Source organism: Rhinolophus ferrumequinum, chromosome 27 (genome assembly GCF_004115265.2).
Source record: "Rhinolophus ferrumequinum isolate MPI-CBG mRhiFer1 chromosome 27, mRhiFer1_v1.p, whole genome shotgun sequence".
NCBI classification, from domain to species: Eukaryota; Metazoa; Chordata; class Mammalia; order Chiroptera; family Rhinolophidae; genus Rhinolophus; species Rhinolophus ferrumequinum.
In genome coordinates this window covers 17284669-17309568 of record NC_046310.1, presented here as the reverse complement: position 1 = coordinate 17309568, position 24900 = coordinate 17284669, and the positions used below count along the sequence as shown (strand labels likewise).

Here is a 24900-nt window from a genome sequence, read left to right as displayed (position 1 = left end):
AAAGGACTACGGTCAAACCACCTCTTCCAGGAAACCTTCCCTGACCCATCACTGGCTACCCTCGCTAGCCCTCTTTTATGTTCCCACCATATTCTTGCATAGTTCTATCATTTCACTGCAATTATCTATTTATGTCTCAATAAATCTATTGGTCATCTCAACCAGACTGTGAGCTTTCTTTTAGGCTGAAGATATGACCTCTCTTTTAGGCTGGTAAGCACAGTGCCTAGTATGCAGCACACATTCTATAGACGTTTGAACGAGAGAGAAAGAGAGCGTGAGTAAGTGAGTGAAGTGAGTGAGTGAATCTGAGAGCATCTGTAAGCTGTTCAATATTTAGGACTGGCAAAATCAAAGGTTAATCCAATGACAAAACATCTACATTTTTTAAAAAGAGAGATAGAAGACACTCCAAGAAACCAGAAAGAATTTCTGGAGCTTAAAAGTACAATAACTGGAAAGGAAAATTCACTAGAGGGATTCAAAGCAGATTTCAGCAGGCAGAAGAAAAAAATCAGCAAACTTGAAGATAGGACAATTGAAATTACAGAGTCTGAGTGACTAAGAGAAAAAAGATTGATGAAAAGCAAACATAGCCTAAGGCATCTGTGGGACACCATCAAGTGGACCTACATAAGCTCTGTGGGAGTTCTAGATGGGGAAGGAAACAGAAAGAATATATGAGGCATAATGGCTGAAGGTCCCCAAATTTGATAAAAGACAAAAATAAAAACATCCAAGAAGTTCAATGAACTCCAAGCAGGGTAAACTCACAGGAACCCACACCAAACCACATTAGAGTAGTCCCCCTTTTATTTGCAGTTTCACTTTCCGCAGTTTCAGTTATCCAAAGTCAATCATCATGGCTTGATGATCCAAGATCACACAAAGCAAATGATCCTCCTCCTGACATATCATCAACAGTACAAGGTCAATTAGCTTAACACTATAGCACAGTGCCTAAAGCATCCACCTCACCGCATCTCCTCACATAGGCATCTTATCATCTCACGTCATCACAAGAAGAGTGAGTACAGTACAAGAAAACATTTTGATAGAGCAGGGTGGCTATCGCATTATTAGACCCAAATAAATAAATAAATAAATAAATAAAAGGTTAAGAGATGAAAACCATTATGTATTAAGAGAGGATAAACAGTAAGAAGAAATAAAATTATAAACATTTATGTACTTAATAACAAACCATCAAAATATATGAAGCAAAACTGGACAGAATTGAAGGGGAAAAAATAGTTGTACAATAATAGTTGGAGGCTTCAATATCCTAATCTCAATAAAGGGATAGAAAAACCAGACAAAATACATAAGGAAATAGAAGACTTAACACAATCAATCAACGAGGCCTAACAGACACACAGAACTCTGTATCTCACAACAGTAAACATTTTTCTCAAGTGCACATGGAACATACTGCAAGATACAACATATGTTACGCCACAAATTAAGTTGCAATGATTTAAAAAGCCAGATATCATACCAAGTCTCTTCTCCAACCATGATGGAATAAAGTTAGAAGTCAAAAACAGAAGGAATACTGGAAAATTCACAAGTTTGTGGAAATTATAGAACACTCTTAAATTGTCAATGGATGAAAAAGGAAGTCACAACGGAAATTAAATTAATAAATACTGAGACATAAATGAAAACAAAAACACAACATACAAAATTTATGGGCTCAGCAAAAGCAGTGTCAAGGGAGAAATTATAGCCTTAAACACTTACATTAAAAATAAAAAGGTCTCAAATCCACAACATAATTTTACAACTTAAGGAACTAGAAAAAGAACAAACTATACCTAAAGTAGCAGAAGGAAAAAAATAAGAAAGATTAGAGCAAAAATAAATTAAAAGAGAATAGAAAAAACTGAGAAAAATCAATGAAACCAAAAGTTGGTTCTCGGAAAAGATGAACAAAATTGACAAACTTCTAGTTTGACTAAGAATAAGTGTATAAAAAATGAGGAAATAGAAAATCACCACAATAGTAATTGCTGTAGACAATATCCACTGATCGATGTTTAATAGTGAGCAAAAGTTTAAAAAGGGAAAGGATACTTGCATACTCTCAAGGAGTATTCCTGTAAGACTTTATTAATTACAAAGAGAAAAACATTAACTTTACAACAGAGAAACCTGGTAGACAATAGTTTAATCAAGTGCTGGAGGTTACTGTCAACAGGAATAAGGTGCATGGACATCATTACTCTGTGATATGATGCTCTGAGAAGGGCACCTCAGGATTCAAACCCCAGGTCTTGTCAGACTCCAAAACGTCACACTGTTAATCACTTTGCTGTGAATAATTGTACGGGTATTTTCCTTCGAGAAATAATAAATGGATTTGCTGGGGAAAGCAGAAAGGATCTATATCAATCAGAATACTCTATCAGTTGTGAAATACACCCCAATTCTGTACAGTTACTCAGAAAAGTATAATTAATTAGTGAGATAAGACAGGATGCGAGTGAGGCTTATGCATAACAGGAAAAACGGAATGGAAATGATATTTACTCATGTGACACACACTAGATGGTAATATTAATAATCACAGCAAATATTTGTAACAATAATGTATTTATTTTACCCTATTTTAATTTTAATTCAATTTTATTAATAACATGCAACTAAGTGTATTCATTCATTTAATCCTGACAACAACCGTAAGAGATGGGCACTATTATTATCCTCACTTTGCAGATGAGGAAACAAAGGCATGAAAAGGTGAGTAATTTGTTTAGGATCATTTAGCACGTAGCAAACTACTACTACTATACTACTCCCTCTAAAAACCAGTTTAATTATAATACATCCTAGATACTATGATGAATAATTTATATATCCTAATCCTCATAATATTCCTTTCTAGGAATAGTTTTTTCACAAATAAATTTTTACAAATAAAAAAACAAAGACCCTGCAGCAGGACATTTAGCATGTTTGGCCCTCGCTGGTAACTGTCCCCCCGCACCCAGTCATTGTGTGAGCAAATATGCTCCTCCACAAACATTTTCAAATGTCCCCAAAGGAGTAGTACCCCTGTCCCCAAAGCTGGCTGTTAAAGGTCATTAGGTGACGACATGCAAAGCTGGGATATGAACCTGGGGCTGAATGAGTTCAGGTCAATGTTATTTCCAATACCAGACACTGACTGTGAAGGATCTGAGATTGAAACAAATGTACAAAGATGGGGGAGCATAACTTCATAAAGTGTGTGGAGCAACACACTCCAGATGAGGAAAACTATTGTCGCAAATAACTGCAAGTTAAAGTAGCCTATAAAGTATAACAATAATATTACATGTCACTTGTTGAATAAAGCCAAGACAAAAAGCATGGACCAATTTATAAAGTATGACATTTTTCTACTGAGAGAATTGGGATTCGATTCAGAACCCTGAATGAGAATTGACAGCATTAACATGTTAAAGATTTGTATAGGTCTAAGCTGAATAAAGTTACAGGGAAGAGGGTAGGATCTCCTGAAAGAATTTCAAAGACTATCATTTCTTTTAGTTTCATTATTTCTGTATTTTGAAATCTATTAAAGATGCTTTCCCATTCAGTGTTATAGAAGCTGTATAATTTATGGGTACAAATCATCTATGTTATTCTAATCATTCTTTTATTTAATAAGAAATTCATAATGTTGGGGGAAAGTATTAAAAAGCAACATTAGTATAATTAGTGGTATATGTCACAAATATATAGTAAAAACATTCTCCCAAACACACATACAATAAATATTTCCACTTCCTCAAGGGAATAAATAAAATAGTTTCACTATATAATAGTCTGATAACATTATAAACTTTTGAAGCTTTAATATAAATGTTAATATACAGATATTACTGTAGCAGTAGCCTACAATCAACATTTTGGTTATGTAATGGAATTTCTACACTAATCATGTGCATGCCTGAGCACACACACATGTGCAGAGCACAAACAAAAATTTCAGTTACCTTTGCAATAATAACTTCTTTCTTCAGAATCTTCATAGCATAATATTTCCCACTTGCCTTCTCTCGAACCAAAATAACTTTCCCAAAAGTGCCTTTTCCTAGTAGTTTCAAATAGTCAAAATCATTCATTGTCTGAAAAATACAAATTAAAAAATATAATATGAAATATTTGATACAATTTATTTGTGAACATATATGTATATTTGCAATATCCACTCAAAAGCAAATTTTACCAATTTTTATGCACTTCAATGAATAAGAATCAGACTGGCATTGGCTGTCTCATCAGCAATGCTGGGTGCTGGAAATCATATCATATAAGCAATTCTCAGATATTGCGGACAATAATTTTGACAAGAATTCTTCAGGTACTCAAATTACCAATCAAGTGCAAGGGTAAGGGAAACATTAAATTTTCGCTCACTTTCAAGGATCTGAGTTTTTAAGGATTTAGTAGTGCTACTACCCCCACACAATGTAATAATCAAAAATGCCCCCACAAAGATTTCCAAATACATCCAAAGGAGCAGTACTTTTGAAGAGAGATACTTGAAAATCTACTCCAGTAAAATGAGGATGGAATCCAATAAAGAGAAAGGTATGTATTGAAAACAATCTCCTGAAGCCCAGTGCAAAGAAATCTAAAACAGATAGCGGTACGACTTCTGAGAAAGCAATTAACACAATTCAGAACAGGAAGTCAGGAAGCTCTAAGAATGTCTTTAATTAATCTGCCTGTTTTCAGTTTCATTTCTCATTCCCATTTCTAAATCAAGTGATTCCCAGGATTTTGCCAAGCTGAACGGCTATTTGCTCTCTACAGCTCCCTCTATGTATGCTTTTCCTGTTCTATCAACATCCTTACAGAAACTTCCAAAATTTTCATATTGTTTGTCCACTAATGATCTTCCCAAATCCAGCTTTTCATTTTTGTGGACCTATCCCTTTTTAAAATTCCTGTACTATCATTTTCATAGGCTTTTAGATGGAAAGGGAGGTAACTCAGTATGCTTAGTATATCATGTTAAATTTAAATTCAGTTTAGGTAGGTGGATTTATGAATAACAAGTTAAAGATCTGAGTTTTATCTTAAGGCAATGAGAAGTTATTGAAGATTTTTGAAACTACTTTTTCCTGTTTACCACTCATCTGAAGTTAATGTCAGAAAATCAATGACCTCAGCTTCTATCTTAAGAAACTAGAAAAAGAGCAAATTAAACCCAAAAGAATTAGAAGAAATGAAATAATAACTATCAGAGCAGAAATCAATTAAATTTTTAAAAAGAACAAAAAGCAGCAGAGAAAATCAACGTAACCAAAAGCTGGTTCTTTGAAAAGATAATAAAATTGATAAACCTCTAGTGAAAATGGTCAGAAAAATAAAGACAGAAGATGCAAATTATGAATATCAGGAAAGAGAGAAATGACATCACTGCGGATTCTACAAATATTAAAAAAATCACAAGGGAATATTATGAACAGATTTATACGCAAAAAATCGACAACTTACATGAAATGGACAAATTCCTTGAAAGTCTCAAATTATCAATGCTCACTGAAGAACAATTACAGTAAATCCTCACTTAACATTGTTGACAGGTTCTGTGACTTTAAATGAAATGACTTATAACACAACCAATTTTTACCATAGGCTAACTAATATAAACACAAGTTAAAATCCTACAGCATCTCATCAATGTTATAGTGAAATGACAATGAACGAAAAGTTATTTGAGGACCTGCTGTAGATAACTCAAATAGCCCTGTGTCTATTAAGGAAATTGAATTGTGGTAAAAAACAAACAAACGAAAAACAAACAAATAAACAAAAAAAACCTTTCAACAAGGAAAACTCTAGGACCAGATGGTTTTGCTATTGAATTCAATAAACATTTAAGGAAGAACATACCAATTCTACATAAACTCCTACATAAAATTGGAAAGGAGAGATTACTTCCTAATTTATTGTACGAGGTTATCATTATCATGATACCAAAACCAGAGAAAAACATTGAAAGAAAACTACAGACCAAAATCCCTCATGTAAATATACATTGTAGTGGGCGGGTGCCTGTAAGGCACCATCACATGACTGAGAAGCATGAGATAGAGGAAGTTACTTGGGTCTTTAGATAACACCCACATTCTGTAGGGTATGTCCAGATGGCTTAAGACCATCAGCCTGCGGCAACCCTGCTTATGTTAATGCCCCTCCACCCAGCACAAAATGTATATAACCCATGATTGAGCTGCAATAAAGAGAGACTTGATCAGAACTCCTGTCTTGTCTCCGGTCTTTGTGTCTCCCATTTTCCTCCCTTCTAGGTGCTTCGGGGTCCCTCGTGTAGTGTCCCGCGGGTCGGGACAATACATAAAAACTCTTAAAATTTTTATAGATGCTTATGTTCATTTTCAACATTATTTGCGACCTATAATTTTGATAGTTTTCCCAAATGTCAAGTTATAATGGGTTTAGCCATTCAATAATATCTCTAGTTCAAAAGAAAAGTAGCAAAAGATATCAGGGAAATTAACAAAGTACATTTATTAATTCAACTAAAAATCAAACAAGTAGGGCTAAATATACAGAAAATAGTTAACAAAGCTAGCGTCATTTGAACAAATAATAGGTAACTTCATTTTCATTAATAAATTTTAAAAATCAAGGAATACTACAGAACCAGAAAGCCATTTGTGCTATGTAGTCTCCAACGATGGATGGCACTAATTGCCCTTCTCCCTGTGTGCACACGCCACTTCTCATTGAGAGGTGGAGCCAACTTTCCCTCTCCCTGGGCTGCCATGGTGTCCATCTTGGAAAACAGAATAGGATCAGAGTGTCCCTGTCCCAGTTCCAGACCGAGCCTTAGCCTGTCAGCTTAGGTTTTCTCCCTCTTAAAGAGTCATTCTTAAAAGCCAGCTCTTATGCTGTAGGAAGTCCAGGCAGGAGAGAGAGGCCCTGGGAGCACAACATGCAGAGGCAGAGCACGTGGAGGAGAACCAAGAAGCCAGACATGTGAGAAAGGCTTTCTTGCCTTTTCCAGCCCAGCCCGGGTGCCTGGTGAATGCAGCTGCTTGACAGATACATTTGAGACCAGCAGAACTGCCCAAGCAAACCACAAAATGAGGAGAAATAATTACTGTTATTGTTTTAAGACATTAAACTTGGGTAGTTTGTTCCATGGCAATAGAGAGAGACGTTATTCTCATCAATAAACCATAATGTCATTTTATGGCTTAAAGCTTCATTTGAGCAGCATCCTCCTCTTTGTCTTTTTTGTTTGTTTGTTTGTTTTTTATCTAAGAGCACTGGAAAATGATACTTGCTGTGTCCTATTACTAAATGTCACATAAACTCAAACTGAATTCTTGGGGGTAAAAATTGTAAACTGCCTTATGAAACTTTCAGATAAAAAGCAATACATAGCTATAAAATATTACCATCGTCCTTTAGGATTGCACTTCTTAGGGACAGGGAGGTTTTTTAAAAGTACAACAGCCTTAACTCTAAATTTCACAGCTTCTATCAGTTTGACTGTCAACCTTAAAAAAAGAGGAATTTGCATGGAAATTGATATTAGTTTAAAAAAAAGCATTCTATGTAATAAAATCAAAAACAGATTTCATATCTATTTTGACAAAACTTCAGAACATTTTAAAGAGTATCTTTGATACCAAATGCTCATGTTCAGTGTTACCCACAGTAATTATCTAGTCTTTACAAATGAAATGTAACCTATTACAAAATGTTTTCCTTTCGGATGGTGTTAAGGGAAAAGATACAAGATATTAATAAAAAATGAGAGCATAGATACTTTCCAGAAAAATTAATCCTCCAAAACCCAATCCTAAGAATTTATTAGGGAAGTATTTCACATAACTATACTCTTTCTTTTACATAATCTCTACATATCAATGCTGCTGTTTTAGGTTAAGAATACATATGCATATATAACAAGCACTTTAAATATATTCAAATCACATACACTAGAATGTATGAAAAAAGACCGTCTAGTCTAAAAATTAGGTTAAAATGTGAATATATAATTGAAGAGGAATACAAAGAAACTCTTGGAAAAGAATACAGAAATTTTAGTAAATTTAGTCAAATAAGATAAATTCCACATACATTTACAAATAAGAACTAAACTAAACAAAGCTCTGTAAGACACTTAAGTAAAAAGCAGGAGTGGGGAGGGAAGTATTAACAAGTTCACCTCTCTGCCCACACCTCCTCCCACTTCCTCTGGCTCTCTTTCTCAAGGGACGGGGAAACTCTAATCTAATCTATCAATTCCAACAGGGATTATGCCAATCCTCCCTCTCTGAGCAGGCAGTGAGAGAGGACATGATTTCAGCAGGTCCCACCATCTCTTCCCATCTCTCTTTCTCCCAATGCTAGCCATTGCTTTGAGTTACTGTTGCCAGGCAGTAGGTAATAAAATTCCAAGAACTGGTGTCAGACTCAGTGGGAAGACAGGAGGTATGGCTTACAATTTATCCCTAAACTGTGAGACGATAACCAGCTGCTCCCAGAGAGGCCTACATGGTCACTTAAAAATTAAGCAAAGTGGAGTCTCAGTTGGCTGTTGATCCCTTTATGTGGTGCCCCTTCACACCTGACAGGATATGGAGAATGGCAGCTTGACAGCCACGAGTAGGCACTTCTGAGTCCTCTAAGAAAACCTTTTGAAACATCTTTTAATTTAAACACAGAACAGCGCTTAAATCGCGTTGCGAGGCCTGTGCCTCTTTCCTCCACCACGCAGTGTCTTTCCCTCTCCAAGAGAGATTTTAGCCTGCAGAGCAGATACTGTGGCTACACCCCACCGCTCAGGGAAGTGACCATCTGCCTGCTCCAGGCAAGAGATGGAGCGAAGGTGACGCTAAGCATGGCGATCCTCAGGGGCCATTCTCTTCATGCTACTGCTCAATTTTCAAAAAGGGAACGAGAAGAAAATGTGCTCTGTAAATTAGGAGAAAGATATTCTTATTTCAGAATCTGTGTTCACAATCTGAAATGAAAACTAATCTGAACTTCTACAGCCCTGTTTATAACTGAGACACATAAAGCAAGCAGTTCTAGAGCCACTGACATATCTTAGGGAAGTGGCGGTAATATAGAACAGGTAGTAGTACAATGTTCGATCTTTTTCTGAACACTTGTTCATTTAAAACTATTTTATGCTATTTAATTTTAAATGAAATGAAATTTTAAAAAAAATGGAAATCAGATACAGGCCAAATAAGACAATGAACCCCCAAATTCAAAGTGCTCCTATCAAGTTTTCATTTTCCAGACTCAGTTTCAGTGAGAGACTTCTCAGAGAATCGGCTTTAAAAAGATGTGTACATTTTTAACTATCTTTATGTGGATGAAGCAGAATACTAGCTAACAATAAGAGTTAATATTCAGTGAGCACTTAGCGTATTAGCACTTTACACGTATTCCCTCATTTTAATTCTCACAACTATATGAATTAAGTATTATTGTTATCTCCTTTTATAGATGAAGGGACCAAAGAACAGAAGGATTAAGAAACTTTCCACACAACCACACACATGGTAGACCCAGGACTTGAACCCAAGCTGTAGGACCCAAAGATCTCATTTTTTTACCACTATTCTGTAATATTAAAATTCTGATTTTTTTCCAAGAGTACTCTAATATAAGATGAAATTAAGTAATATCCAAACATTGTTTAAGTCCAACAGTTGACATAATAATTTGAGAAATAAGAGTATAATCACAGGGGACAATATGTGTATATTTTTGTTTCTAATATAACTTGGTTATGTTATGAGTGTAACAATTATAGAGGTTAGTGAGGCTCAAGATATATGAATCAGTAAATAGAAAGAAGCTGCACAATGAAGTTGCACAGTGTATAATTGAAAATCCTTATATGCTTGAACCAGATATTTAATTTCTCTGAATGTCAGATGACTTATGTAACGGGGATAATAACAGTACCTACCTCAGAGATAGTGATAGAAGAAATAGAAAGATAAGATATAAAGAGTGCTCAGAGCCTTAGAACAAAAAAGCGCATAAAAAGGCTGAGAAGGGGAAGGAGGAAGGGGAGTGAAGGAGAAGAGACGCCACACGAGAACGGTAAAAAAGAGGAAAAGGGAGGAGGGGGGGAATGATAAGAACCAGAGGAAAAAAAGAAGCCCCAGACTTTCCATTTTACATCTTTTGTCTCCATTCAGCATTCTTCTGGTAAATTTCCATATTCTTTCCAAAATTCTTCCATCCATTAATAACAATATTTCTAGTTAGGATGTTATAGACTCCTACTTTCAACCTCTAACTACCTCAACAGTATTTTATTATTAACATTTGTGATTAAGCAGAATTTCAGGAATTCCACAGAATTAAACAGGGTATAGCTGGTATAACTTGTTATTGAATGGAATAGTTTATAATTCAAAAGATAAGATTAATTGGAATCTGATTTTAAATTATAAGCACAGTTAAATTTCAAGTTAATTGTGTAATGTGCACATACACTTGGAAAAGAAGCCTTCTTATCTCTCAATAGGTGGGTAAAGCTAGACTGTGTTTTTATTTTTGCAATGACTGAGGACCAAGAGGGTTGACTTAAAAAAAAAAAAAAAGAGGGATCCAGTTCAACCAAAAAATAAAAGGATAAGTCTCTAAGGAAGACACAAAGGGTTCTCAGCCAGTTGGCAAAGATCAAGCATAGAATATTACTCTAATTAGAACTGGAATTTCAGAGAAAGATAATTAACTCTAAGCTGTGACTGTATAACGTCACCTAGTTCACACATTTGGCACATAGAAGAAGGATCTGAACTCAGTCAGTCTAACTCCAGAGTTCTGAAACACTGTGCTAACACGAAAGTACATGGATACTTACCTTAAAAATTAGTGTTCTCCTACCTGAAGATTAATTTATAATCTATTATAACAAATATATTCTAACATGATAAATGGGATGTTCATCTATTTGAACACTTACATCTTTAGATTAACCGTAAAATACCATTTCTTACATAAGGAAGTTGCTTTTCAATTTTCCACAGCACTGAAATACTTAATTTACAATGCTTATAAATATATAAATTGGTGCTTATTATTCTGGAGCACTGAGGGAAGGAAAAGACTGTTTCCTTCATTGGCTCAGGGGCAGCCATTAAAATAAAACATGATTGTTTCCAAGATTGTTCACTTTTCCTGCTGACATTAGTGAAGCTGGGGCCCCAAGCAGGAAGTACACCAGAGCGATTTGCGCTTCTTCTTTCAGGAGCACACCGGATGCCAAATGGAAAAGGACTGAATCATTAGGGAAAATATTTTATTTCCAAATTTCTAAAATGGTATTAAAAATAATGAGGGGAAAATGCAAGTTACAAAGTAGCATTAACGGCACACCAGTCACAAATCCCTAACACGCCCTGTCAGCACTAGGTGCTAGGTGAAATATACTGATGGTTCAATTATTTGATTTTAAACAAGGACAGGTATGCCAGATATACCTGAATAAAAACTGACCACACCCCAAAACCAACCACACCCATATAAGATAATTGCCTGCCATTTTTTCCATATGGCAGTTTTTAACATATTTCTTCCATACACATAAGTGTGCTGAGTAGGGGAATAAGTTATTATTTTCTACCTTTCTTTTGTGATGGGTTGTAGAAGCATCCATCTCTTCCTCCCCTATATTATCAATTTGTGAAGTTGGACTACAGTTCATTCTCTCCTCTTCTTGCCTCTGAAGTCTGTCTGCTACTGCCTGAATAGCTTCTGTCCATTCTTCCCTATAAAATTATAACAGGTAAAATTTCTTATTAATAAAGGATGGTAAATAATTCAAATATTTCCTTTTTTATAAAGTGTGAAATGTACACAAAGAAAGTCTATTCCAGGATAACAGATAACACACACACATAAACGTATTCTCTCACCCTTACTCCAAGGTGAAATTCATCCCAAAGGCATTTTACATTACAGCCCTAAAGTTTGTCATAGTATTTATTCGGAGGTATGTTAAATGAGAAAAAGAAGAAAAGAATTATAAGAAAGTTCAGTTAAAACCCTTTAGAACTGCAGTTAAATGTCTGTACACATCTTATCTATAAAGTAAATTGACCCCCAAGAGTTTGCTGCATTTTTTAAATGTTTTGTTCAGCCATTTTAAGTCCATCACTGACATACTCAAGATCTTTACCATGGTCCAACGGAAGTTCTATTATAAGAAAAGGTTTTCAAAGCCCAAATCTTTCACTGTTCCCAGATCATAGGTAAGTTTCATTTTATAAAAAATGATAGGCATATATTGTAGCTTAAATAAGTCTCTTGAGCACCAGTATAAAGCTTTTATATTTTGATAGCTGTCCCATCAGATCAAGGATCATTTATGTCCACATAAATTTTAAAATCATCCTATTGATTTCTTAAAGTCTATTAGAAATTTAAATGAAATTGCATTAAATCTATAGATCAATTTGGAAGAAATTGCCATAGTAACAAATTAAGTCCTCTAATCCATGAACATGGCATAGCTCTCCATTTATATAGGTCTTTAATATCCCAATGCAATGTTTTGTAATTTTTTGTGAAAAAGTCTTGCACATCTTTCATTGAATTTATTTCTAAGTATTCTTTAATGATATTATGGGGGGATTTTTTTTAAATTTCATTTTCAAACTTTTCTTGCTAGTATTTAGAAAATACAGTTTCTTATTGTTTGTTGACCTTGTATCCTGCTGCCTTACTAAATTCATTTTTAGTTCTAGGAGCTTTTATTTTTCTGGATTTTCTACACAAGTAACCATTTTTTCTACAAATAAGGGCAGATTTACTTATTCCTTTCTGTTTGCTTTTTTATTTCTTTTCTTGCCTTATAACACCATCACTACAATGTTAAATAAAGGTGGTGAGAAGAGACATTCTTACTTTGTTCCAGAACTTACAGAGAAAGCATTCAGCCTTCTACCTTTAAGTTTATGTAAGCTGTAGCATTTTTTGTAGATACCCTTATTCAAGTTGAGGCAGTTCCCTTCTCTTTCTAGTCAACAGTGTGTTTGTTATAAAAGGGTGCTGAATTTTGTCAAATTTTTTTTCTGCATCTGTTGAAATGATCATGTAGTTTTTCTCCTTTATCCTATTAATATTGTGAATTTAGCTGAATGATTTTCAGATGTTAATGCAACTGAATTCTTGGGATAAACTCCATCTGGTCATGATGTACTACCTTGCTACATATTTTTAAAATTCTATTTGTCAAAATTTTGTTAAGAAATTTTGCATCTATGTTCACAAGTATAGTTTTCTCTTCTTATGATAGCTTTGCCTAGACTTTGGAATGAGGGTGACAGTGGCTTTATAAAATGAGTTAGGCAGTGTCCTCTCCTCCATTGTTTTCTGAAATAGATTGTGTAGAATTGGTAATATTTCTTCATATATTTAATAGAATACACCAATGAAGCCATCTGGAGTTGGAGTTTTCTTTGAGTAAAAGTGTTTTAATTTCTAACTTCATTCTGTTCCTTGATACTGGGCTGCTTAAGTTGTCTGTTTTCTTGGAGTAGTATTGGTAAATTGTGTCTTCTCTATTTTGTTTTTTTCTTAACAGTCTTCCAAGGTGTTTTCAATTTTATTAAATTTGTTTCAAAGAACTAGCTTTGGTTTATTGATTATTCTGTATTATTTTTCTGCTTTCTACTTCACTGATTTCTGATCTCTATAGTTTCCTTATTTGTCTTGGGTTTAATTTTACTCCACTTTTTCAGTTTCTTAAGACAGAAGCATAGATTATTGACTTGAAAAGTCCCTCCTTTTCAAATATAGGCATTTAAGATTATGTATTTCCTTCTAAGCACTCATGTGGCTACATCCCACAAAATTTTGATATGCCTTACTTTCATTATCATAATTTTTTAAATTACTGTCTGACAACTCCATCACTTGGAGCCTTACAAATCTGATTCTGCTGTCTGTTTTGTTTCTGTGGTTTTGGCCACATTGTATCTTTGTGTACTTGTTTATTTTCTGATGAGTCTTGAACAGTGTACATGAAAAAGCAAAGAAACAGTTTGGGGCCTAGGAAGATATAATCTTCCGTTAGAGATTATTTATATTTGCTTTTAAGAGGCTCCTAGGAGCCTAGCAAAAGTGGATCATGTTAACCAAATTTAAGGCCTGAAATAATTTATAGCTGGTTTTCAATTCTTAACAGGTAAGTCTATATTTGTTCACCCTCTCTTCTAGGGTATACTCCCTTAGAGTACCAGACTAAGTTATAGTGATTTACCACACCTTTTCTTCCACAGGCCCTGGATTCCAGAATGTGACTGTCAGCTCTGACAGTTACTCTAAATCTCAACATCTCAGACACAGCTTCTAAAATCAGTAGGCACCTTTAGTGAAAGACAGGGCTCATCTCTCTGGGTTTCTTTTTTCCATATACTTTCGGCCCCATAATTCTTCATACCCTTATTGGCTCTTGGCAGCCTTTTTCTTTAAACATTTCATCCTCTTTTTCTAATAGTTCTTAGGTGGACCTAAATTACCTAACTCACCATAATTGAACTACACAGGCATATACAGTTGACTCTTGAACAATGCAGGGGTTGGGGACCAATCCCCTGCATAGTTGAAAACCTGCATATAACTTTTCATTCACCCCCAAATTAACTACTAATAGCCTACTGTTGACCAGAAGCCTTACTGATAACATAGTCAATTAGCATGTATCTTGTATGTTATATGTATTATATACTGTATTCTTACAATAAAGAGCTAGAGGAAAGAAAAATGTTAAGAAAATCATAAGGAAGAGAAAATACATTTACAGCATATAATGAAAAAAATCTGCAGTTCAAACATGCTGTTCAAGGGTCAACTGTATATGCTGTGTAGTTAAATTATGGTGAATCAAGTAAAAGTATTGTTAAAAAGTATTGGGCCCAAGGGTCTCACTAATTGAAAGAGGATTTCCACTCTTCTAATTCTTAAGTAATGCTGGAAAATGTAGTCAGTTTGGAAAACAGAACGGATACCACTACGAAGCAAATAAATTCATTTTTCAAATATATATATACCACTAATACAAAAACTTAATTTTCACAAGCTGATCATTTATTTGAAAACAAACATTTAATTAAAAGGTCTAATGTGTATGCTACTAAAGCACAAACAAGCCATGGAGTAGTAAGAACTCACAGTGGCCAGGGAAAACTTGATATTGTGAATAAGTTTAACTAAGTGTTACAGGTAAAGCGAGAACAGCAATGCACTAAGTACAGTGCTGTTCTAACAAAAACAATAGTAAGTTTGGGAAGGTGACCAAAGAAGGAGGTGATTTGTGAATGGAGATGTACAAGGTGAACTGATACTTCATAGCAAGAGGAAGAGACAAGCAAGGGAAGGTATTCCTGGCATAGGGGTGAAAGAGCCAAAAAGAGCCATAGGCGATGTGAGAGCCCACCATAGAATTAGTACTTGGGAGACTATAAGCAGCTCAGTACAGCAGTAACATAAGGGGAGTGCGTGTGCACACACACGTAGGTGTGAGTGTGATGGGGCCATGGGAGTGACAAGGCAGGTGACCAGCTGTAAGAAAGGAAAATCACCTGGGCCTGTAATGTGGATATTCCTGCATGACATAATACAGTACATATAAAAATCATATTTAAGAATGAATTATTTGAAATAGTGCATTCATTACATCAGAGAAAAAACAAATACATCTGCTATCACAAAAATTATGAAATACTGCTAAAAAAACACAGAAAAATAATAGATAAAACGATCAGAAAGGAAGAGGCAAAATTGTTATCTGTAGATGTCACGCCTGCAAAAGAATAAATGTTTTTAGTTACATAATAAACAGAAACCAACAGCATTCCTTCTAAATACAAGAAATATAAGAAAAATAATGAAAAACATCCTGATCACAAGAGCAATAAAAATATGAAATAGCTACAATAAGCTTACTATTAACTTTTTTAAATATAGAGAAAGAAAATCTACCAAAGGAATTAACTAAGTATAAACTGTATGTAATATAGTTGAATGCTAAATATTGTAAAAGTATCAATGTTTTCTAAATTAATTTATAATTTTAAGGTAGTTCACTCAAAATACTAACAGGAATTTTGTTTAGATCTTAAAAATAAAACCTAAAGTTCACCTAAAATAATGCCCTAGAGATATCAGCAAGATGCAGAATAGGAAGCCCCAGATTCTCCTTTCACCCATGAAAACACCAACTCAAATCTACATCAACACATGGATTAATTCCCGTTGTGAGAAATCCAAAAATCAGGTAAGAGGCTCTTGCATCCCAGGAGAGTACAAAACCAGCTGCATCAGAGCCGGTAGGAGTTTGTGGCACTCAATTACTACAGTCCCTCCCCTGGCTCCTCATGGCATGGATAGAAAGCTCCCCACTGGGGAGAGAAAGAGAAGACTGGACCACACATCCAATGTTCTGACTTGTCTGGGAGGCTGCCTGAGAGACTGGCTTCTGTCTTGCCTTAATCAAAGCATGGACAGTAAAGGACAAATTAGAGATACTGAGAACAAAGGTGACAGTTTGGATTAGCACATACTCACTCACTACAGCTCCTCTTCCCAGCTAAGCACAGAACTAGTAGGAGAAAACCTATAACTCGCAGCTTCTCCCTGGGGAGGGAAAGAGCGGGAGCATGTGTCCAATGTTCTGGCATTTCAAGAGGGTACCCAAAGAACTGGTTTTTCCCTCGCCCACTTCGAAGCACTGACAAGACCTGGTATACTATGGATGCCTGAGGGCTACTGACAAGAAAACAGAGTTGGCTGACTTGGCTGCTCCTGAGGATATAAGTACGAAGGATGGTAAAGCTCAGCAGACTTTCTCCCCGGGGGGAAGGGAGCAGTGGAAGAGAAGAGTTGTGTGTCCAGTATTCTGGACTTTCAGGGACTGAAATACTGTTAATAGTGGAATGTAAATCACTTTTAATTCTGACTTCTGTCTCATGAGACTCAGAATGCTGATGGGACACGTCATAAGCTAGAAGCCTAGGGGGTACTGAGAACAAAAGAAACCTAAGGGGCTCGAAGTAGCTCCTGAGAATCTGCAGTATCCTGAACAGGCACTAGAGAGAACAAGGGATTACACACCTAAAAACAAACAAAAAAAAAACCCTGCAAGTCCCTGTAATTGGAGATTAATAAGCATAGATCCAGAAGAAACAGAGAAACATGGCCCAATCGAAAGAACAAAAATATCTCTACAAACTAACTCTAAAGAGAGGTATGTCAATCATCTGACAAAGAATTAAAAATAACCATGGAGAGATATTCAATAACCTCAGTACAATGAAACACGAACGAAATGAGAATATCAACAAAGACAGAAAGAAAAAATATATACATTTTTTTTGTTTTTTGGAGCTTAAAAACACAATAACTGAATTAAAAAATTAACTAGACAGGTTCAACAACAGTCTTGATCAACTAAAAGAAAGAATCAGCAAACTCAAAAACATGTCATTTGAAATTATTCAGGTAAAGTGGCAAAAAGGAAAAAGAATGAAATGAATTCTAAAAAGCCTAAGCAATGTATGGGATACCATCAAATGGACCATTACACATTATTGGAGTCCCAGAGGAGAAGAGAGGGAGAAAGGGGCAGAAAGCTTATTTGAAAAAATAATGGCCAAAAAGTTCCCAATCTGGGGAAGAGAATAGACATCCAGATTCAACTAGGATGAATCAAAAGAAGTCTACACTGAGTCACATTATAATCACATTGTCAAAAGCTAAACACAAAGAGGGAATTTTGAAAGCAGCAAGATTAAAGCAACTCCTCACCTACAAGGGAGGTCCCATAAAACTCTCTAAGTGGATTTCCCAGTAGAAACCTTGCAGGCTAGACAGGAGTGGGATGATATATTGAAAACGTTAAAAGACAAAAACTGCCAACCAAGGATACAATATCTGGCAAAACTATCCTTCAAAAGTGAAGGAGATATAAAGACTTTCTCAGGTAAACAAAAGTTGAAGAAATTCATTACCACTAAACCTGCCTTACAAAAAAGGCTAACGGGAGTCTTGCAAGTCGAAACAAAAGGACAGAAATGCATAAAAGATATAAATGTATAAAGCTTACTGGTAAAGGTAAATGTATAGACAAATACAGAATACTGCAATACTGTTAACAGTGGAATGTAAATCACTTAATTCTGGTATAGAAGATAAAAGAAAGAAGTATTAATAAACTATAAATGTAATAATGGTAATGGGCACTCAATATAAAAAGATAATGTGTGACATCAAGAACATAGCACAGGGGTTGAAATAAAAGAGTAGCATTTTATGTGCAGCTGAAGTTATCAGCTTAAAATGGATTGTTTTAACTTTAAGATGTTTTATAAAAGCCCCAACGTAACCACAAAGAAAATAACTATAAAAGATACACAAAAGAAAATGAGAAAGAAATCAAAGCATATTACTACCAAAAAAATAAAAAAAATCAATGAAACACTAAGGAACACAGCAAGAGAGAAAAAGAAGCACAATAAAGAAATAAGATAGACAGAAAACGATGAACAAAATGGCAATAGCACTTCCCTACCAGTAATTATTTTAAACATAAATGGGTTAAACTCATTAAGAAGACAGAGTACCTAAGTGGATTTTAAAAAGATCCAACGAAATGCTGTCCAAAGAGACTCATTTTAGACTTTAGGGCACACATAGTTCAAGTACAAAGATGGAAAAAGATATTCCATGAAAATGGTGAAGAAAATAAAACAGCAGAAGTGGCCACACTTATATCAGACAAAATAGACTTTAGATCAAAAACTGTCAGTGATAAAAGGATCAATTCACCAGGAAGATATAACAATTATAAATATCTAAGCAGTGAACATCATAGCACTCAAATACATGAAACAAACACTGACAGAACTGAAGAGAGAAATGACAGCAACACAATATGAGATTTCAAAACGCTACTTTTAATAATTCATAGAATATCCAGACATAAAACCAATAAGGAAACAGAGAACTTGAACAATGCTGCATAAATCAAATGAACCTAACAGACACATACAGATCATTCCACCCAACAGCAGCAGAACCGACATTCTTCTTAAGTGCATAAGGAACATTCTCCAGGAGACATCACCCATTTGGTCATAAAACAAGTCTTAACAAATTTGAGAAGAATGAATGATATGAACTATCTTTTCCAACCACAATGAAATGAAACTAGAATTCAATAGAAGGAAAACTGGAAAAATCCACAAATATGCGGAAATTAAAACACTCTTGAACAACCAGTTGATCAGAGAAGAAAGCATGTGAGAAATTAGGAAAAAAAAAAAAACCACCTTGAGCCAAATGAAAACAAATATACAACACACCAACATTGATGGCATATAGCTAAAACATACTCAGTGGGTAGTTTATAGTAGTAAATGCCTACATTAAAAAAGAGGAACGATCCCAAACATACAACCTAACTTTATACCTCAAGGGACTAGAAAAAGAATAAGTAACTAAGCTCACAGTTAGCAGAAAGAAGGAAATAATGAAGATTAGAGCAGAAACACACAAAATACAGAATAGAAAAATATAGGAAAAAATCAATAAAACTAACAGTTGATTTTTTAAAAAAGATTAAAAAATTGCCAAACCTTAAGCTAGAATAATTAAGAAAAAAAGGGAGAAAACTCAAATAAAATCAGAAGTGAATGTGGAAACCTTACAACTGATGCCACAGAAGGATTACAAAGACTACTATGAACAAGTATATTTCAATAAACTGGATAACCTGGAATAAATGGATAAATTCCTAGAAACATAAAACATACCAAGACTGAATTAAGAAAAAGTAGAAAGCTTGAAAAACCAATAATAAATAAGGAGATTAAATCAGCAGTCTAAAACCTTCCAACAAAGAAAACCCCAGTAACAGATGGCTTCATTGGCAAATTCTATCAAACATTTAAAGAAGAATTAATACCAATACTTCTTAAACTCTTCCAAAATAGAAAAGGGAAAAACATCCAAACTTATTTTATAAGGCCAGCATCACCCTGAAATGCCATCACCCTAGAATCTTACTCAAGCCAGAAAAGATACCACAAGAATAGAAAACTACAGGCCAATATCCCTGACGCAAAAATCCTCAACAAAATACTAGCAAACTGAATCCAAGAGCACATAAAGTATCATACACCATGATCAAGTGGGATTTATCCCCAGGGTGCAAGGATGGTTCGACATATGCAAATCAATCAATGTCATATGCCACATTAATAGGATGAAGGATAAAAAATTACATGATCATCTCAATAGATGCAGAAAAAGCATCTAATGAAACTCAACACTCTTGAATGATAAAAACACGCAACAAACTAGGAATAGAAAGAAATTACCTGAACACAATGAAGTTTATATACATAAAAAGCCCACAGCTCATATCATACTCAGTGGTGAAAAACTGAAGGCTTTCCTCTAATAGCAGACCACGCCAAAGATGCCCACTCCTTTCATTTTTAGTCAACATAGTACTTAAAGTCATAGATAAAGTAACTGGTTAAGAAAAAGAAATAAAAGGCATGCTAATCAGACAGAAAGAAGTAAAATTATCTCTGCAGATGACAAGATCTTATGAGTAGAAAACCCCAAAAGTTCTACAAAAAGACTGTTAAAAGTTATTAACAAATTTAGCAATGTTGCAGGACACAAAATTAACATACATTTCAGGTTTATTTCCATACACTGACAACGAACATCCAAAAAGAAAATTAAATAAACAATCTCATTTACAATAGCATCAAAAAGAAAAAAGAAAGAAAGAATAAAATACTTAGAAATAAACTTAACCAAGGAGCCAGTGGAGGCAAAAGACTTGTGAAAAACCACAAAATACTGATATGAAACCAAGAAATAGAAAAACATCCTGTGTTCACAGATTAGAAGACTTAATATTGTTGAAATGCCCATAATACCCAAAGTGATCTACAGATTGAATGCAATCCCTATCAAAACCCAATGGCATTTTTTGCAGAAATAGAAAAATAATCCTAAAATTCATCTGGAGTCCAAATAGCAAAAAAAAAAAAAAAAAGAGAGAAAGAAGAAAAGAAGAACAAAGTCGGACTTTGAAACATATTACAAAGCTACAGTAATGTAAACAGTATGGTGATGGCATAGAGCCAGACACATGGACCAACGGAAAATAGGGAGCCAAGAAATAAACCCACGCACACATGGTCAAATGATCTTCAACAAGGGTGCTGAAACTACAAAATACAGAAAGGATTGCCTTTTCACTAAGTGGTGTTTGGAAAACTGTATATCCACATGCAACAGAATGAAATTACATCTTTATCTTACATCATACCAAAGACTTAGACACAAAACCTGAAACTATAAACTCATTGAATAAAATATAGGGGTAAAGCTTCTTAATATTGGTTTTGGCATTGGTTTCTTGGCAACAGAAGCAAAAATAGACAAGTGGGACCACGACAAACTAAAAAGCTTCTGCACAGCCAAGGAAACAATCAAGAGTGAAAACACAATCTATGGAATGAGAGAAAATGTATATCTGATAAGGAGTTAACACTGAAAACATGTAAGGAACTCCTATAACTCAATAGCAAACAACCAAATAGTCCAGTTTAAAAGTGGCCAAAAAACTTGAATAGACATTTCTCCAAAGAAGACATACAAATGATAAACAGATATATGAAAAAATGTAAGGCGAAACCACATGAGATACCACCTCACCTGTTAGGATGATCATAAAAAACAAACAGAAAATACCAAGTGTTGGTGAGAATGTGGAGAAATTGAAACTGCTATGCACTGCTGTTGGAATGTAAATTGGTGCATCCACTATGGAAAACATTCTGGAGGTTCTTCAAAAAATTAAAAATAAAACTACCATAGCTCCAGCAATCCCACTTCTGGGCTCACATTTATCCGGAAAAAAAATGAAATCAGGATCTCGAAGAGATATCTGCATTCCCACACTCACTGCAGCATTATTCAAAAAGCCAAGATGTGGAAACCACTCAAATGTCCATTGACAAATGAACAGATAAAGAAAATATGGTATAAACATAGAATGGAATATTATTCGGTCTGAAAAAAGAAAATCAAAACCGATCGACTATTCAGAGAAGTAGTGGGATATTGCAGGGACAGCAAACTATTTTAAAATCTTAAGATGTGGCTTAAGTCCAGCTTTAATTGCCATTTTAAATGAAATTCATTCATTTCAAATGGCAAAATGAATCATGTTTCATGGGGCATTATGAATCTATGAAGACTAATAGTTTCAAAGAATATATATTGACATGAGAAAAGTTCCATTCATTCAACAAATCAACAAATAGTATGTCAGACCCTGAACTGTGTGTTAAAGATAAAATAATCAGCAAGGAAGACATCATCCTTGCCAGTCAAGAATCTATAGTTTAGTGAATAAGGAAAACTAAGATTATAGTAGTGATATACCTGATATAAAAGATACAAGGAGACAGCTAAAGGTATAGCAGGGGGCGCCTACCTAGTCTACAAGAGTCAGAGAAGGTCTGGAGGAAATATGACATTTTAAGGTCAGATCTGAAATACACATAGGAAATATACATAGGAATTAGCCCAAACGGGTTAAGGTATAAGCAAACGGAGGACTCAGCATATAGAAAAGCCCAGGGAAGATGGGGTGCATGGGGAAGACACCTAGAACTCAATGTATACTAATTACCCAAATACATCGCACAGAATAAGACTGGAAGTGCATAAAAGAAAACACCAGTCCTGAACTCTGGTTATGGAATTAGAATTATGAGTCATTTCTAGTTCTTTTCTGTTTTTCTTTTCTTTTTTTCCCCTAAAGTAATCATACATTACCATTTACTGTTTATTGATCAAAAAAGTACTTTGTAAAAAAACACTTTATTATTTACTAGGTTTTTGGAAGAGTTTGTTTTTGTTGGTTTCTTTTTAATCTTACACAAGTTTCTTAAGACCTAATTTATTCATTTGGAAAATAAGGCTAATAATATTGAACTTCACCAAGTTGCTGATTTGGATCAAACATGATAACATATGTGCAGGAAAATGATTTTGTGGCTGTGGTTGCTGGACCTAATTCTATCAGAGCTACCAGATAAAAGGGTATTAAACAGAATTTGGGGGTGGGGAGGGTTGCAGAAATTGGTAGTCGATCAGGAGGGTGAAAATGTGGTGCTGGTGAAGCAGGTGAGCGGGTTACGAATGTGCTGTCACTCCATCTTCAGTGCCAATCAGTCCTGGCAGTTTTTTCTCACTGAGCTTAGACCCAATCTCAGCACCCTTCTCGATAATATCCAGGCAGCCACTAGCATAGTGCTTTGCTACTTTAAATTTTTTGCTATCTCTACCCTTGGAATTCCAAATATGAACACAATCAATCCACAATTCTTTTTTAAAAGGTAGTTTGGTTATAAAAATGTGTTCTTTAATTCGTATTTTAACTTTTCAATGTTCTGTTTTCTCTTAAGAAGTGTATCTTACAGAACTTCTAGAGGTTTTGATTGCGAAGTTTGCAAGCCTCTGTTATTTATTATACCAGAGTGACAATTAAGGGACTATAGCATTTTACAAATATATTTACATATATTTACAAATGGTGATATCAGGTACACACCCATCTTTAGACTATTGTTGCTTTTTCACAAAATGGAAAAAAAAATGAGTTTCTTACCTTTCCTCTGGGGTATCTACATGAAATGTCCTCTCTATAACAGTGGTCCACTGGAGACATCTGATAATAAATGTGTTTGGCTTTGGTCGTTCTGTTTTCATTAACTGGCATTCTAGAAAGAAAATAAAATGTCTCTTTGAATATACTTACACTTAAACCAAGAAATAAACAGTTGAAAACAATAGAGTTCGATCTTAACCCAACCACTGCGACCCTCCAGCCTTGGACGGTTCTCCCCTCCAGCTGTCACACTCAGACCTCCGTACTCCTTTCCAATCCGTCACCCATTCCAGCCAAGTGCCCTATGAACCAGCCAAACTGGACTACATAACCTTCCCCAAATACACCTTGTTGCTCTTTCCTATAGCAATACCTTTGCTGCAGCTGTTCTTGCTATCTGGAATGCTTTCCATTTATTTTACTCCTATCCATACGCAATCACCAACAGTCAAAAGAATACCTGTCCTTTAAGGTCCAGGTCAAATCCTACTCCTTCCACGAAGGCTTTTATAACAACCTGGTCCTACGCTGACCATTCCTGCCCGCCCCCCACCGCCATATTCTCATAACTTATTATTTTATCCCTCATTTTTCACTGCTAAGTGAAAAATAGACTATCTTATACTATTTATCACTTTAAGAAGGTGTCCTTATCTCTACCTAGATTATGAGCCCTTTGACAATACATGCCACCCATAACTCTTAGTAATCGCAGCCCCTAGAGCCAGTCAGCTAGAAAGTGATAAATTCTTCCAGGAAACATCTAGGAAGATTTCAAAGAAAAGGACCAAAACACAATAGTGTAGTGGCGAAAAGTATGGATTCTAACACCAGTGTGTCTGGCTGAATTCACTGTTTTTTTCCCCTACCATTACCAATGCAATCATGTAAGTTAAGTAACCCCTCTGGTCTTCAAGTATTCAGAAGATATACTGAGAAATTATGAGAAGCAATAAGAGTATCTACACCAAAAAAATTGGTATGAGGATTCATAAATCAGTATAACATTTAGCATAGGGTGTGACACATAGTAAGTTTGGAATGTTAGCTATTAGCTATTATTATTAGGACTGGACTGAGCCAGACTTTATAAGGATACGTGTTATTGGACCAGAGAAAGTAGAGTAGCGCTGTCTGCTGACACTGCTCTTTTGAAAGAAACTAATTTGCCCTTAGTTGAAAAGTTCAGC

General features: G+C 35.0%; 1 protein-coding gene across 3 annotated transcripts in view; it reads right to left on the bottom strand.

Annotated features, from left to right (window-relative positions):
• Positions 1 to 24900, bottom strand: part of AKT3 (AKT serine/threonine kinase 3) — a 250149-nt gene that overhangs the window by 77896 nt on the left and 147353 nt on the right. For all 3 annotated transcript variants that reach the window (XM_033099398.1, XM_033099397.1, XM_033099399.1), the window contains 3 exons: positions 23711 to 23822; positions 11630 to 11774; positions 3984 to 4115 (listed from right to left, as the gene is read on the bottom strand). In XM_033099398.1, coding sequence (XP_032955289.1) covers positions 3984 to 4115; positions 11630 to 11774; positions 23711 to 23822 — 389 coding nt within the window. The remainder of the gene's footprint in view (positions 1 to 3983; positions 4116 to 11629; positions 11775 to 23710; positions 23823 to 24900) is intronic.